Source organism: Bombina bombina, chromosome 8, assembly GCF_027579735.1.
Source record: "Bombina bombina isolate aBomBom1 chromosome 8, aBomBom1.pri, whole genome shotgun sequence".
Lineage (NCBI taxonomy): Eukaryota > Metazoa > Chordata > Amphibia > Anura > Bombinatoridae > Bombina > Bombina bombina.
In genome coordinates this window covers 182,585,185-182,602,044 of record NC_069506.1, presented here as the reverse complement: position 1 = coordinate 182,602,044, position 16,860 = coordinate 182,585,185, and the positions used below count along the sequence as shown (strand labels likewise).

General features: G+C 39.4%; 1 protein-coding gene across 1 annotated transcript in view; it reads left to right on the top strand.

The window, feature by feature from the left end:
* Positions 1-16,860, top strand: part of SLC17A7 (solute carrier family 17 member 7) — a 140,651-nt gene that overhangs the window by 98,850 nt on the left and 24,941 nt on the right. The window contains exon 11 of the mRNA XM_053691050.1: positions 560-670. Coding sequence (XP_053547025.1) covers positions 560-670 — 111 coding nt within the window. The remainder of the gene's footprint in view (positions 1-559; positions 671-16,860) is intronic.

Genomic DNA, 16,860 nt, shown 5'->3' with positions numbered 1-16,860 from the left:
ACTATTTTATATTTTATTCATTGTGTCCCTTTTCTAAAACATGTTGTTATGCTGTTACAATATTGACTATTTCTTTAGATGTGATTTGAAACTCTGTACTTTTTAAATAAATTAAAATATGCTATACATATATTTTAATCATTTTTATAAGATGTTTTTGACATGCTAGTTAGTAAAGTTAGTGGGGCCTATTTATTATGTGTCTGTCCGACATGATCCGATCAGCGGATCATGTCCGACAGACATCGCTGAATGCGGAGAGCAATATGCTCTCCGCATTCAGCATTGCATGAGCAGCTCTTGTGAACTGCTGGTGCAACGCCGCCCCCTGCAGATTCAAGGCCAATCAGCCGCTAGCAAGGGGGTGTCAATCAACCCAATCATATTCGATTGGGTTGGATTGCAGCAATGTCAGGTTATGGAGCAGCGGTCTTTAGACCGCTGCTTGCTTCAAGCTCCATACAGAACTTGATAGTTAGGGCACAGTTTGTTTAGAACATTTTATTTCACATTTTGTTTGTGTGCGTAACAGTAAAATGTTAATCTTTTTTACATAAAGGTTTTGGCATGGAGGCAACTCTCCTGCTAGTCGTGGGTTATTCCCACACAAGAGGAGTAGCCATATCCTTCCTTGTTTTGGCTGTTGGATTCAGTGGTTTTGCAATATCAGGTGAGTCTACACTTTATATGGTTTGGCAATGTTTATAAAATTGTTACAATCTTCAGTTCAGTTATAAAATATATAGTAACATTTACACCTTTGTTGATCCTACTTTCATGCTTAAAGGGACAGTCAATTTTTTTTTTTTATTGTTTAAAGAGATAGATAATCCCTTTATTACCCATTCCCCAATTTTGCACAGAAAACATGCTTATATTAATACACTTTTTGTCTCTGTGATTACCTGTTGTATCTAAGCATCTTCTGACAGCCCCCTGATCACATTACTTTTTATTTATTATCTTTTGACTTGCATTTAAGCCAATTAGCGCTGTGTTGTTAGAACCCACGGGCGTGAGCACAATGTTATCTATATGGCTCACATGAACTTGCACTCCCCTGTTGTGAAAATAAAATAAAAAAGCATGTGATGATGGGGCTGTCTCTAGTGACTCAGAAATAGAAATTTAGCATTTAAAGGTTATAAATGATATTGATATAACCATGTTGGTTGTGCAAAGCTGGGAAATGGATAGTAAAGGCATTATCTATTTTTTTAAACAATAACAATTTTTGTGCTGACTCTTCCTTTAATAGACACCCTATGATTTTCCAATCCACATGGAGTGTGCACTCTTTCCAGCCCAAAAACATCTAGGGCTAGATTACAAGTGGAGCAAAATCGATAGCCCAAGGAACATTATATTTTGTGTGATCTTGTGCAAAAAATCTGATATTACAAGTGGATGGTTGAATATTTAAAAGGACAGTCTACTTGATTTTTTTGGATTTCTTAAAAAGATAGAAAACACCTTTACTGCCCATTCCCCAGCTTTCCATAGCCAACATTGTTATATTAATATACTATGTAACCTCTAAAATTGCCTGTTTCGAATCTCCGGCATGGGACCCTTTATCTCAGTGCTTTTTTTTATAGCTTTTTACAATCTTGCACTAAAGCCAAACAGTGCTAGTTCCTGTGTGAAATTCAGATAACATTGTGCTCAGTTCTGTGGAATGATAATGGCTTCACAAGAAAGGTTGCATAAAGCTAAAAAACAAAATGTACAGAGATAAGGGGTAGTGTGCAAGGTCTTAGATAATCTAAAGGCTATAAAAGTGGCTATATTGCTATATTTTTTAATTTATGCACATCTCAGTTTTGCATTATGATTAAGCTGTTTATATTTTCAAATTATATTACAAATAAACATTAGGCTGTCAGATACACATTCATTAGCATTACCATTGGGAGGTACCCATGAAAGATAAAAAACATAATTTATGCTTACCTGATAAATTTATTTCTCTTGTAGTGTAGTCAGTCCACGGGTCATCCATTACTTATGGAATATATCTCTTCCTAACAGGAAGCTGCAAGAGGATCACCCAAGCAGAGCTGCTATATAGCTCCTCCCCTCACATGTCATATTCAGTCATTCGACCAAAACCAGACGAGAAAGGAGAAACCATAGGGTGCAGTGGTGACTGGAGTTTAATTAAAATTTAGATCTGCCTTAAAGACAGGGCGGGCCGTGGACTGACTACACTACAAGAGAAATAAATTTATCAGGTAAGCATAAATTATGTTTTCTCTTGTTAAGTGTAGTCAGTCCACGGGTCATCCATTACTTATGGAATACCAATACCAAAGCTAAAGTACACGGATGAAGGGAGGGACAAGGCAGGAACATTAAACAGAAGGAACCACTGCCTGAAGTACCTTTCTCCCAAAAATAGCCTCCGAAGAAGCAAAAGTGTCAAATTTGTAAAATTTTGAAAAAGTGTGAAGTGAAGACCAAGTTGCAGCCTTGCAAATCTGTTCAACAGAGGCCTCATTTTTAAAGGCCCAGGTGGAAGCCACAGCTCTAGTAGAATGAGCTGTAATCCTTTCAGGAGGCTGCTGTCCAGCAGTCTCATAGGCTAAACGTATTATGCTACGAAGCCAAAAAGAGAGAGAGGTAGCCGAAGCCTTTTGACCTCTTCTCTGTCCAGAGTAAACGACAAACAGGGAAGAAGTTTGACGAAAATCTTTAGTTGCCTGCAAATAGAACTTCAGGGCACGGACTACGTCCAGATTATGCAAAAGTCGTTCCTTCTTTGAAGAAGGGTTAGGACACAGTGATGGAACAACAATCTCTTGATTGATATTCCTGTTAGTAACTACCTTAGGTAAGAACCTAGGTTTAGTACGCAGAACTACCTTGTCTGAATGATAAATCAGATAAGGAGAATCACAATGTAAAAATGGGGAGAGAGTAAGCGCTAAAAAGCTTAAAAGGCTAGTAAAAGGTACATTTTAATACATATAAAAATTTACAAATGGCAATCAGACGCATGGATCCATGTCTGACTTAACAAAAAAAATATATATATAATAAACAAATCTAAAAATATCTAAAAATATCCAATGGAGTATAACATGTGACGCTGACTTAGTGAGCCAGTGATGAGGAGTTAGAAGGACATGTATATTCAATAATATAAACAACCTAAGTGAGTGATTGAGTGCACACAATAGCTTTCAACAGAGAAAAATAGCATTCACAAAAAAGAAAAATAGCATTCACAAAAAATAGTGTTCACAAAAATTGGCGTACATAAAAAATGTTCAAATTTTCAACCGGTTATATGTAAGTGAATCCAGTAGTGTTTCCTCCAAAGTGACGTGTAGAAATATAACGTGAAGTCAATAATAGTAGAATGTAAACGTTGAGTGGGTCAAATTATTGTGGTTCAGCTGCTAAATTAAAAAATTGTAAATCCGTGAGGTGTATAAAAATAAAAATAAAAATAACTTGTGAAAAAAATCCACGTGGAAAACTTGAATTCAAATGATAAACAAAGGTCAAAAATCAAAAGACAAAAATCAAAAGACAAAAATATCAAAAGACAAAAATAGAAAATCAGTGATAATATTAAAAAGCACTAAAGATCTAGTGAAAACAAATCCTTAATTCAGACGTTAAAAATCCTTGGTAAGATCCATAACAAACAAATACATCGATAAAATACCAGTATGCCAACGCGTTTCGGCCTAGACTAGGCCTTTCTCAAGACTATATCAAGATATAGTCTTGAGAAAGGCCTAGTCTAGGCCGAAACGCGTTGGCATACTGGTATTTTATCGATGTATTTGTTTGTTATGGGTCTTACCAAGGATTTTTAACGTCTGAATTAAGGATTTGTTTTCACTAGATCTTTAGACTGTAAGCCACAGTCGTGATGTTGTCCGACTGAAATCTGATGAACCTCAGAGTTGCTAACTGAGGCCAAGCTAGGAGAGCATTGAATATTGCTCTTAATTCCAGAATATTTATTGGGAGGAGTTTCTCCTCCTGAGTCCATAATCCCTGAGCCTTCAGGGAGTTCCAGACTGCGCCCCAGCCTAGAAGGCTGGCGTCTGTTGTTACAATCGTCCAATCTGGCCTGCGAAAGGTCATCCCCTTGGACAGATGTGGCCGAGAAAGCCACCATAGAAGAGAATCTCTGGTCTCTTGATCCAGATTTAGTAGGGGGGACAAATCTGAGTAATCCCCGTTCCACTGACTTAGCATGCACAATTGCAGCGGTCTGAGATGCAGGTGCGCAAATGGTACTATGTCCATTGCCGCTACCATTAAGCCGATTACTTCCATGCACTGAGCTACTGACGGGTGTGGAATGGAATGAAGGACACGGCAAGCATTTAGAAGTTTTGATAACCTGGCCTCTGTCAGGTAAATTTTCATCTCTACAGAATCTATAAGAGTCCCTAGAAAGGGAACCCTTGTAAGTGGTAATAGAGAACTCTTTTCCACGTTCACCTTCCACCCATGCGACCTCAGAAATGCCAGAACTATCTCTGTATGAGACTTGGCAGTTTGAAAACTTGACGCTTGTATCAGAATGTCGTCTAGGTACGGAGTCACCGCTATGCCTCGCGGTCTTAGTACCGCCAGAAGTGAGCCCAGAACTTTTGTAAAGATTCTTGGAGCTGTAGCTAATCCGAAGGGAAGAGCTACAAACTGGTAATGCCTGTCTAGGAAAGCAAATCTTAGGTACCAATAATGATCCTTGTGAATCGGTATGTGAAGGAAGGCATCCTTTAAGTCCACTGTGGTCATGTACTGTCAGGCTTTTGGGTGTACTGTTTCCTTAATTAGAGTTCAACCAATCATATCTTACTTACTCCCATAAAACACCTGTTCACTAAACACACCTTGCTTAGTATTTTGTTATTTTCCTCAGAGTAACACTGAGCCTCTCAGATCTCTGGAAGGTTATAATTGAATCTTAACTTATCAACAACTGAAGTTATTTCATTCAAGATCTTCCTACTACGGATCTCATAATTATTTCCAGCCTGTTGCAACATCTTTATTATTGGAAATCTTACTTTGGCAAGTACTTTCATTTATTCAAGACTGTCTTTTATTTGTGGAGTTACGTTACCTGTTTCATCTTATCAGCTCATATTATTTTCCAAACAAGTCTGTGGCACCCATAAAGAATAACCGGTTATTGAAGCTCTAAACTGTTAAACTTAATTGTTCTGTTACATTAACTTTATGTTGTTTTCTGCTGCACCGGAGAATCGTGACGTCACACGCTGACAGTTAGCCGGCTTCAGCGTGTCTCAACTCCTGCTGCACCCGCAGCCCACAGAACCCGGAAGTGTTTGTCCTTACTTACCGCACTCACAGTTTTCAAGGTACATTACCACGTTTTGCATTTATAACTTTATCTGCAGAAGTTCTCCATTATATGAATCTATCAATACTACATTGGATAAGACTTACTTGCTGTGTGTTTAATATCTCATGTTACGCATTCTATTATAACTACTCCTTACTTATGCATTAGAAAGTTTCACCTATTCCTAAATCCTCGTGTATTATACAAGCCTGCTTATTTCCAAGATTGCTTTCGATATTGATTCCTATTTTGCAGATAATACTTTAGTGTGTATTTTTTGTAGGGAAACATTAATCTTATATTAACTGCACATATATCCATATGGGTTTACCAAGTAATAGTACTCTCAATTGATATTGTGCTACATACCTAAATCTTGTAATCATACTAAGCAGGTTTGAATGTTACATAATACTAAGCCTTAAAAGAAAATGGAACCTGCTGAAATTCCCCAAGTAGTCTATAACCTGAGTCAAAAGGTAGACAAAATGGGACAGGCTATCCTGGACTTACAGCTAGAAAATCAGGTTCTCAGAGAGCTTATAAAGGAGGTAAAAGAACAACAAACCCCCAGTTCTGAACCACAGATAAGCTTGCCAGAATTATATAATGGTAATAGGAAAACCTATAGGCAGTTTAAAAATGCTTGCTACCTGCTCTTCAATTTAAAACCAAAAACTTACCCCACTGACAGGGTAAGGGTTTTGTCCACAATATCTTTTCTAAGATCTGAACCCAGAATTTGGGCAGATCATTTGTGTGAAACAAATGACCCCCTACTAGATTCACTAACAAATTTTTTCCAAGCTATGGATGAGCTATATAGAGATACTGACATTCAACTAACGGCTGAACAAAAGATGAGGAGCTTAAAACAAGGAAAAAAGACAGTGGAGGAATATACCACTGAATTTAAGCTGTACGCATCAGACTCTGCATGGAGTTTGGTTTCGCTCAGAAACCAATTTAGATTGGGACTGTCTGATCCTGTCAAGGATGAGCTAGCACGTATAGAGCTTCCAAGTACCCTGGATGCATTAATAAAAGTCTCAACCCAAATCGACCGGAGGCTCAGGGAACGCAAAGCTGAACGTGGTTATTCAGATCCAACATTTAAAGCCACTATGTCCACCTCTGCACATATAAAATCACCTCCAACGGAGCATGTCACCCCCATGGAAATAGGAGTTATACGTGGACCATTAACCCCTGAAGAAAGGATAAGAAGAAGAACCAATCACCTCTGTATGTATTGTGCAAATCCCAGTCATACAGTTATGAACTGTCCAACATTACAAAAAAATAAAAAGAGTAAGTTTGTTCATATTAACAATACTCAAAATCTAGATAAACAAATTTCTTATTGCAAACTATCTCTCCTTTTGCAGTGGGACCTTAACAGATTGTCTACTTCTGCCATCGTTGACTCTGGAGCCTTTGGAAACTTTATAGACAAATCTACTGTATTGAAAAATAAAATACCTATTGTATTAAAGAAAACACCAGTCTCAATCAAAGTTATTGATGGTTCTGTGATTGCAAATAGTCCTATAACTCACAACACAATACCTATATTAGTTATTACTGAAGATGGTCACACCGAATATATAACATTCGATATAATTCCATCACCTCATTTTCCTATAGTATTAGGTTTATACTGGCTTCAGACACACAATCCCTATATAGATTGGTCTACTTTAACTGTTGCCTTCCAATCAAAATTCTGTGAAAACACATGCTTCCCACATCATAAAATACTACACACAGAATTAGAACAGATTCAAATACCGGAACCATACCAGGACTTCATAGAGGTCTTTAGTAAAGTTGAGGCAGAAACTCTTCCACCCCATCGGGTTTATGATTGCCCAATTGAATTAATTCCAGGTGCAACATTACCGGTTGGTCATTTGTATCCATTGAGTCACCCTGAGTTGTTACATCTAAAACAATACTTACAAGATAACCTTCGGAAGGGTTTTATCAGACCCTCATCTTCACCCACAGCAGCTGGAATGTTCTTTGTAACCAACAAAGACACTTCCCTCAGGCCGATAATAGATTATCGAGAGCTTAATAAACGGACGGTAAAAAACCGATATCCGTTACCTCTCATACCGGAATTAATTGAAAGATTAAGTAATGCTACCATCTTTACTAAGTTGGACTTGCGTGGGGCATACAATCTCATACGTATAAGGGAAGGAGACGAATGGCTCACAGCATTCAGAACTCGGTATGGACTCTATGAGTACCTAGTGATGCCATTCGGTCTCTGTAATGCCCCCGCAACGTTCCAACACTTTATTAATGATATTTTCCGGGATTTATTAGACATATGTCTAGTAGTATACTTAGACGACATCTTAATTTACTCCAACAATTTGTCAGAACATATAAAACATGTCCGTTGGGTATTAGCTCGGTTACAAACACATAAACTATATGCCAAATTAGAAAAGTGTTCATTCCACAATACCACTATCTCATTCTTAGGCTATACTATATCTCCTGCTGGTATCCAAATGCAAACCGAGAAGGTTGATTCAGTGAAAAATTGGCCAACTCCTAAAGATAAGAAGTCTCTCCAAAGGTTTTTGGGGTTTGCCAATTATTACAGAAAATTTATAAAGAATTTCTCATCAATAGTGAGACCACTCACACAACTTACTGGTTCAACCCAACAATTCCATTGGAATCAAAGTCATTCCAAAGTATTTGACTTCTTGAAACAAACTTTCACAGAAGCACCCATACTCAAATTTCCGAATGTTGATTTACAATATGTATTGGAAGTTGATTCCTCAGACTTTGCGATTGGCGCAGTACTTTCACAACAGAAAACACCCAAAGATCCTCTACATCCAATCTCCTACTTTTCAAAAAGTATGACATCAGCAGAGAGGAATTACGCAATAGGAGACAAAGAATTACTCGCCATCCGCAAATCCTTAGAATTTTGGAGACACCTACTAGAAGGTGCAAAAATGCCCTTCATAATTTACACGGACCACAAAAACCTCCAATACCTGCAAAATAACAAGACTCTATCAGCTAGACAGGTACGGTGGAGTCTTTACTTTGCAAGATTCGACTTTCAAATCCTATACCGCCCAGCAAACAAAAATGGAAAAGCTGATGCACTCTCTCGACAACTATCCGAACCTATTCCTAACGAAAATCCTACTGCTATAATTCCCTCTGAACGCTTCATCGGATTAACTTCAGACTTTCTAACTGATATAAAGAACTCTTCAAAAAATTCACCTACTGACACTAAGGTTCCTTTGGAATTGAAAGATGGATTATACTACTACAAGAATATGATCTATATTCCTAAAGATTTGAGACAACAAATCCTACAACATCACCATGATTCACCCTTAGCTGGACATCCAGGGGAATCACGCACCATCGAACTTATAACAAGGACATATTGGTGGCCTCATTTGAAGGAAACTGTTTCAAGTTATATAAAGAGTTGTGTTACTTGTCAAGTATGCAAAACTGAGCGGAAATTACCTTATGGGCTTTTAATATCAATTCCAACATCTGACAGACCCTGGAAACAAGTAGGAGTTGACTTCATTGTGGATCTACCTCCATCAAAGAATTATACCACTATCATGGTAGTTGTTGATAGTTTCACCAAAATGTCGCATTTTATTCCATTTCATAAGCTTCCCACTTCAGCAGAAACAGCTAACTTATTTATACAACATGTGATTCGGCTTCATGGAGTACCAACAGTTTTGATATCTGACAGGGGATCCCAGTTCACATCTAAATTCTGGAAAAGTCTTGTCAATCTCTTAACATAACCCATCAATACACAACTGCATTTCATCCACAAGCAAACGGACAGGTTGAAAGAATCAATCAATGGTTAGATGAGTACCTACGATGTTTTTGTTCCTACCAGCAAGACAATTGGATAATATACTTACCCTTCGCTGAATTTTCCTACAATAATCTAACCAATTCATCCACAAAATTATCTCCGTTCTTCGCAAATTATGGGTACCATCCAACCATCACTTCAGTTAGTACTACCCCTTCCAATTCTCCTCTGGTTGATGAATGGAATAATGCACTTCTAGACAATTTTCGGGTTATCAAGGAAAACATTTCAAAAGCCCAGAACTCCCAAAAGCACTATTATGATTTGAGACACAGACAACCACCTTCATATCAAATTGGAGACCAGGTATGGTTGTCAACGAAAAACCTAAAGCTACATCTTCCTAGTAGGAAAATGACACAAAAATTCTGTGGACCTTTCCCCATTACTAGGGTAATAAATCAGAATGCAGTCACTCTGGATTTACCATCATCTATGAGAATACATTCGACTTTCCATGTTTCCCTCCTCAAACCATACGTTCCTACTAGAAATAACACACCCCAATTACTACCGACCAGTTCCATCCAAGACTCAGAAGTCTATGAGGTGAAAGAAGTACTTGATTCAAGGTTTTCCAAGGGAATTCTGGAATATTTAATTAGGTGGAAGGGATACTCAGAGGAAGATGACTCCTGGGAACCCGCATCTAATCTTAATGCACCTCGACTTGTTTCCCAATTCCACAGGAGATATCCAGATCGCCCCAGACTTCAAGCTGAGGATCAGCTTGTTTGAGGGGGGAGTCATGTCAGGCTTTTGGGTGTACTGTTTCCTTAATTAGAGTTCAACCAATCATATCTTACTTACTCCCATAAAACACCTGTTCACTAAACACACCTTGCTTAGTATTTTGTTATTTTCCTCAGAGTAACACTGAGCCTCTCAGATCTCTGGAAGGTTATAATTGAATCTTAACTTATCAACAACTGAAGTTATTTCATTCAAGATCTTCCTACTACGGATCTCATAATTATTTCCAGCCTGTTGCAACATCTTTATTATTGGAAATCTTACTTTGGCAAGTACTTTCATTTATTCAAGACTGTCTTTTATTTGTGGAGTTACGTTACCTGTTTCATCTTATCAGCTCATATTATTTTCCAAACAAGTCTGTGGCACCCATAAAGAATAACCGGTTATTGAAGCTCTAAACTGTTAAACTTAATTGTTCTGTTACATTAACTTTATGTTGTTTTCTGCTGCACCGGAGAATCGTGACGTCACACGCTGACAGTTAGCCGGCTTCAGCGTGTCTCAACTCCTGCTGCACCCGCAGCCCACAGAACCCGGAAGTGTTTGTCCTTACTTACCGCACTCACAGTTTTCAAGGTACATTACCACGTTTTGCATTTATAACTTTATCTGCAGAAGTTCTCCATTATATGAATCTATCAATACTACATTGGATAAGACTTACTTGCTGTGTGTTTAATATCTCATGTTACGCATTCTATTATAACTACTCCTTACTTATTCATTAGAAAGTTTCACCTATTCCTAAATCCTCTTGTATTATACAAGCCTGCTTATTTCCAAGATTGCTTTCGATATTGATTCCTATTTTGCAGATAATACTTTAGTGTGTATTTTTTGTAGGGAAACATTAATCTTATATTAACTGCACATATATCCATATGGGTTTACCAAGTAATAGTACTCTCAATTGATATTGTGCTACATACCTAAATCTTGTAATCATACTAAGCAGGTTTGAATGTTACATGTACTGACCCTCTTGGATCATGGGAAGGATGGTTCGAATAGTTTCCATTTTGAATGATGGAACTCTTAGGAATTTGTTTAGGATTTTTAAGTCCAAGATTGGTCTGAAGATTCCCTCTTTCTTGGGAACCACAAATAGATTTGAATAGAATCCTTGCCCGTGTTCTGTCCGCTGAACTGGGCGGATCACCCCCATTAGTAAGAGGTCTTGTACACAGCGTAGAAACGCCTCTTTCTTTATTTGGTTTGCTGATAACCTTGAAAGATGAAATCTCCCTCTGTAAGGATCACAGTTAGCTAGATTGTGGATCTCAGCTGCAGAGCTAATAAGTTTGAATGTATGCCAGTGAAGGTTAAATACAAAGCTATCTGTTGCTAAGTATTCCCAACAAGGCAAAAGAGAGTTGCTGTAAGTGTCTATCCTGATCAGTATTTCTGAATCAGGATAAGAATAAATAAGGAAGTTCCCAGAGCTTGGGCTTAACTTGAATCAAAATTATTTGCAGAGCGTATTTGGCTTCTGCTGCAAGGAAACAGGCACCTGTGTAAACTGAGTTCAGAGTAAGACTGTGTTAGTGGTGAATCTGTTCTGCCTGTGCTGACAGGTGTCTGTGCTGCAGAGGAATGAACACGCTGTGAGAGGTGTGTGCAGCGTGTAGCAGCTGCGTTCTGAAAAATGGCAGAGGTGATTTGGTGAGAGCAGGTAATGAGAGCTCAAGTGCAGGTTATTTGTTGAAAAGAATCAGGAGGGTTTTAATACAACCGGAGGTCAGTCATAAGGTGGTAGGAATATTCAGCGAGGAGATGAAGAAATTAGATAATAGCTCCGGTCTCACTTGTTTGTAGCAGGTGCTGTTGAAAGAGGTATTGATTCCTGTAAAAGTTAAACGTAGATCCAAGTGGGAATTGTCTTTAAACTCAAACAATCCTGTTCTGTGGTTCTTGGAGGTAATCAGTGTAATATGGAGAGCCTGGAAAGTTTCTCCTGCAGAGAATAGGAACTTGAACTAGTGAGCTCAAACAATACTGAAGCAAGGAGGAAGGGGCGTGACCAGGTTAATATAAGCTTGGAATCTGAATGCAGTGAATCCTTAAAGGAACATAGGAGATGAGCGACAAGAAACCCTGACATACCCCCCCTCTCAGGGTAGCTGCCCAGAAGCTACAAAACGAGGCCGATCCGGATTCCTCCTATGGAAGAAGGAAACTAGTCTGGGAGCATGTACATTGGTAGATGGTTCCCATGAATCGTCCTCAGAACTGAAACCCTTCCAATGAATCAAATACTGAAGAACACCACTGACGATGCGGGAGTCTAATATAGAGTCAACTTCATATTCGTCATCCGATTCGATCAGAGTTTCAGGAGGTGTTAAGGTGTCCAAGCATCTGGTTTGCCGGTGAGGTTTGAGTAAACTTACATGGAAAGTGGGGTGTAGTCTGTAGTTAGAGGGTAAACTTAAAGTGACAGCGTTGGGATTCACGATCTTTGTTATAGGAAAAGGTCCAATGAAAGAAGTGCTAAGTTTCTTACTAGGTGTCCTTAATTTAATGTTCTTAGTGGATAACCATACCATGTCTCCGACGTTGTAGGTAGGTGCTTGGCGTCGTCGAAGATTATAGTAATGCCTTTGTTTGGCTTGAGCTTCTGAGATATGTCTCTTAAGATCTTGAAATAAGTCGAGAAGATTGTTTGTAACATCGTCCACCTGTGGACAGGTGGTATCCAAGCGAGGGTGCAGTTGGAAGTTAGGGTGAAATCCGTAGTTGGCATAGAACGGGGATTTCTGTGTAGTGGAACTGGTTGCATTGTTGTATGCGTATTCTGCCATAGACAAAGTGGAAGCCCATTGGTCTTGTTGGCTAGAGCAATATGAACGGATATACTGCTCAAGCCATTGGTTCACTCTCTCTGTCTGTCCATTTGATTGTGGGTGGAAGGAGGAGGAGAAGCGTAATTCCACTTGCATGATTGCACATAGTTGTTTCCAAAAACGGGAAGTGAATTGGGTTCCTCTATCCGTAACTATGGATTGAGGTAACCCATGTAACTTAACAATGTTATCCAAAAAGAGTTTTGCTGTTTCAGAGGAAGTAGGTAACTTGTGAAAAGGCAAGAAATGTGCCATCTTGGTTAGGTGATCTACCACGACTAGAATAGTGTTGTAGCCATCAGAGGGAGGAAGTTCCACTATAAAGTCCATTCCTATGCATTGCCAGGGCCTGTCTGGAATTTGAAGGGGTAGCAGCAATCCAAATGGTGGTTTTTTATCTGTTTTGGAGACTGTACAAACGTGACAAGTGTGGATGTATTCTTGGACGGAAGATCTCAAGGAAGGCCACCAATAAGTGCGCGTCAGAAGATCAAGGGTTTTATTAATACCCAAATGTCCTGCCATGGGTGAGTCATGATGTTCTTTTAATATGTTTAGGCGTAAAGCGGGGGGTACATAAATCTTCCCCATATGGTAATAAAGTCCATCTTGTCCTAAAGTGAGATTACTATTGAAAATCTCTGGATCGTCTTTCTGAGAATTCCTCAAAACTTGTGTATAGGGCAGAGACAGGGCTATTATCTGTTCAACAGGTATAACTGTTCCCGGAGCAGTATAAGTAGAAGGTTTTGAATCCTTCCTTGATAGAGCGTCAGCTTTCCCGTTCTTACTCCCTGGCCGGTATGTGATGTGAAAATCAAACCTTGATAGGAATAGACTCCATCTTAGCTGTCTAGCAGAAAGAGTTCGGTTGGTCAAAAGGTATTCTAGATTCTTATGATCTGTATAGATCAGTATGGGATGTTTACTTCCTTCCAGAAGATGCCTCCAATGTTCCAAAGAGACTTTGATGACTAGCAATTCCTTCTCTCCGATGGGGTAGTTATATTCAGCAGGTGTCATTACCCTGGAGAAGAAAGCAACTGGATGAAGTGGTTCTCCTGGTGTTCTTCGTTGAGAGAGGATTGAACCGAGGGCATAATCCGATGCATCAACTTCTAGTACGTAATGAGAATCTGGGTCTGGGTAAGAGAGAATTGGAGCTTGAGTGAAAATCTCTTTCAGGTGGTTGAATACAGCTTGTGTTTTAGGGTTCCAAGTAAACTGAGTTTTGTTGCTGGTCAAAGAGGTGAGTGGTTTAGTGAGTAGGGAATAATTCTTGATGAATTTATGGTAATAGTTGGCAAACCCTAAAAATCTTTGAAGTTCCTTTTTAGAAGTCGGTGTAGGCCACTGTTTGATTGTCTGTACTTTGGTATCGTCCATCTGAATACCATTGGGGGATATTGTATACCCCAAGAAGGTAATCTGATTCGTATGGAATATGCACTTCTGTAATTTGGCAAAGAGACTGTGTTGACGTAGACGTGTTAAAACCCACCGGACATGTTTCCTGTGTTCTGAGATGTTATCAGAGTAAATCAGGATATCATCTAAATAGATGACTACACAGACGTCTAATAAGTCGCGGAAAATATCGTTGATGAGATACTGGAATGTGGCTGGAGCGTTGCAGAGTCCGAATGGCATCACCTTGTACTCATAGAGTCCGTATCTGGTTCTGAAGGCGGTGAGCCATTCGTCCCCTTTTTGGATTCTTACCAAATTATACGCTCCACGGAGATCCAATTTGGTATAGACAGTAGCATGACTGAGTCTTTCGATGAGTTCTGGTATTAAAGGAAGTGGATAACGGTTTTTTACCGTGCGTTTATTTAGCTCTCTATAATCGATTATAGGACGGAGAGAATGGTCCTTATTCTTAACGAAAAATATTCCTGCACCTGCAGGTGAGGTTGAGGGTTGTATGAAACCCTTCCGTAGGTTTTCAGATAGATAGGTTTTTAAATGTTCCAATTCTGGTTGTGATAGAGGGTAGATGTGTCCGAATGGAATTGTGGCCCCAGGTAGAAGTTCAATGGGGCAATCATAAGGTCGATGAGGAGGGAGAGTCTCTGCTTCCTTTTCACTGAAAACGTCCTCAAAATCTTGGTAATCGGTAGGTAGTTGGTTTGTAATAGTGCAACACAATGTAGGATGAGGAAAACAAGTGGTTTTGCAATAGTCAGAGAGGAACTGTACTTCCAAGCTATCCCAGTGAATGGTAGGTTGATGAGTTTGCAACCATTGCAGACCAAGGACTACTGGGAACATAGGGGATGAGATAACATCAAAAGAAATGTATTCTACATGTGTTGAGAGACTAGATACCTTAATAGGAACTGTTTGATGTGTGACAGGTCCTGAGGTGATAAAATTACCATCAATTACTCTAATGGAGACAGGTTTTGCTTTCAACAAGGTGGGTATTTTATTTACAGCGACAAACATGGCATCTATATAGGAATTTTGTGCTCCTGAGTCAATGATGGCTTCACTGATCACCTGGTGACGATCCCACTGCAAATTAAGAGATAGAGAACAATAAGCCACATGTTTTATGCTAGTGGACAAACATGTTGTGTCCAAAAAACACTTACGTCTCTTTTGTCTTAAGAGAATAGGACAGTCCTTTACGGTGTGTGTCTTGGATGCACAGTACATGCATAAGTTATTCATGCGTCTGCGGTTCCTTTCTTCTGGCTGAAGCGGTCCCTTTGTGAACCCGATATCCATTGGTTCAGTGGTGTGACTAGTAGGTGGTTTGTGATAAGAGACTGAAGGCCTGCTGGAAGTCTCAGTGGCTAGCTTTTCTGTTTTACGTTCTCTTAATCTTCGGTCTATTTGGATGCTTAAAGTGATCAAACCTTCTAATGATCTTGGCAACTCGGTACGTGCTAATTCATCCTTTAAAGCATCATTCAACCCTAAACGGTATTGATTCCTTAGAGCGATCTCGCTCCACTCTGTATCCTTACTGTACTGCTTGAATTCGCTGAGGTATTCTTCGACAGGTTTTTTATCTTGCTTGAGAGACCTCATCTTAGTTTCAGCAGTCAGCTGAATATTGGTATCCTGGTATAATACAGCCATTTCTTTGAAGAAATCCTGAAGAGAGGCTAAAATGGGGTGGTCTTGTTCAAAGAATGCGTCAGCCCATTTTCGGGGTTCACTTCTTAAGAAGGAAATGACTGTCAGGACTTTAACACGTTCTGTAGAATATGTCTTGGGTTTTAAGTTAAACAATAAATTACAGGAGTTCCTAAACTGAGTAAATTGAGCTCTATCCCCCGCGAAGGTATCTGGCATAGACACTTGGGGTTCTGGGGTCGCAACAGCAGCTGCGGATTTAGTTAGTGAGTCTTTTATAATGTTACTCAAGCTGTTGTTTTGTACCTGTAAATCCCTGAGTCCCTGACTCAATTGATCCACCCTCTGTGATAGTGCGTACACTATTTGGGGTAACTCCGCTGGATCCATATTTAGGCTTCAGTATTAAGTAAGGATCACAGTTAGCTAGATTGTGGATCTCAGCTGCGGAGCTAATAAGTTTGAATGTATGCCAGTGAAGGTTAAATACAAAGCTATCTGTTGCTAAGTATTCCCAACAAGGCAAAAGAGAGTTGCTGTAAGTGTCTATCCTGATCAGTATTTCTGAATCAGGATAAGAATAAATAAGGAAGTTCCCAGAGCTTGGGCTTAACTTGAATCAAAATTATTTGCAGAGCGTATTTGGCTTCTGCTGCAAGGAAACAGGCACCTGTGTAAACTGAGTTCAGAGTAAGACTGTGTTAGTGGTGAATCTGTTCTGCCTGTGCTGACAGGTGTCTGTGCTGCAGAGGAATGAACACGCTGTGAGAGGTGTGTGCAGCGTGTAGCAGCTGCGTTCTGAAAAATGGCAGAGGTGATTTGGTGAGAGCAGGTAATGAGAGCTCAAGTGCAGGTTATTTGTTGAAAAGAATCAGGAGGGTTTTAATACAACCGGAGGTCAGTCATAAGGTGGTAGGAATATTCAGCGA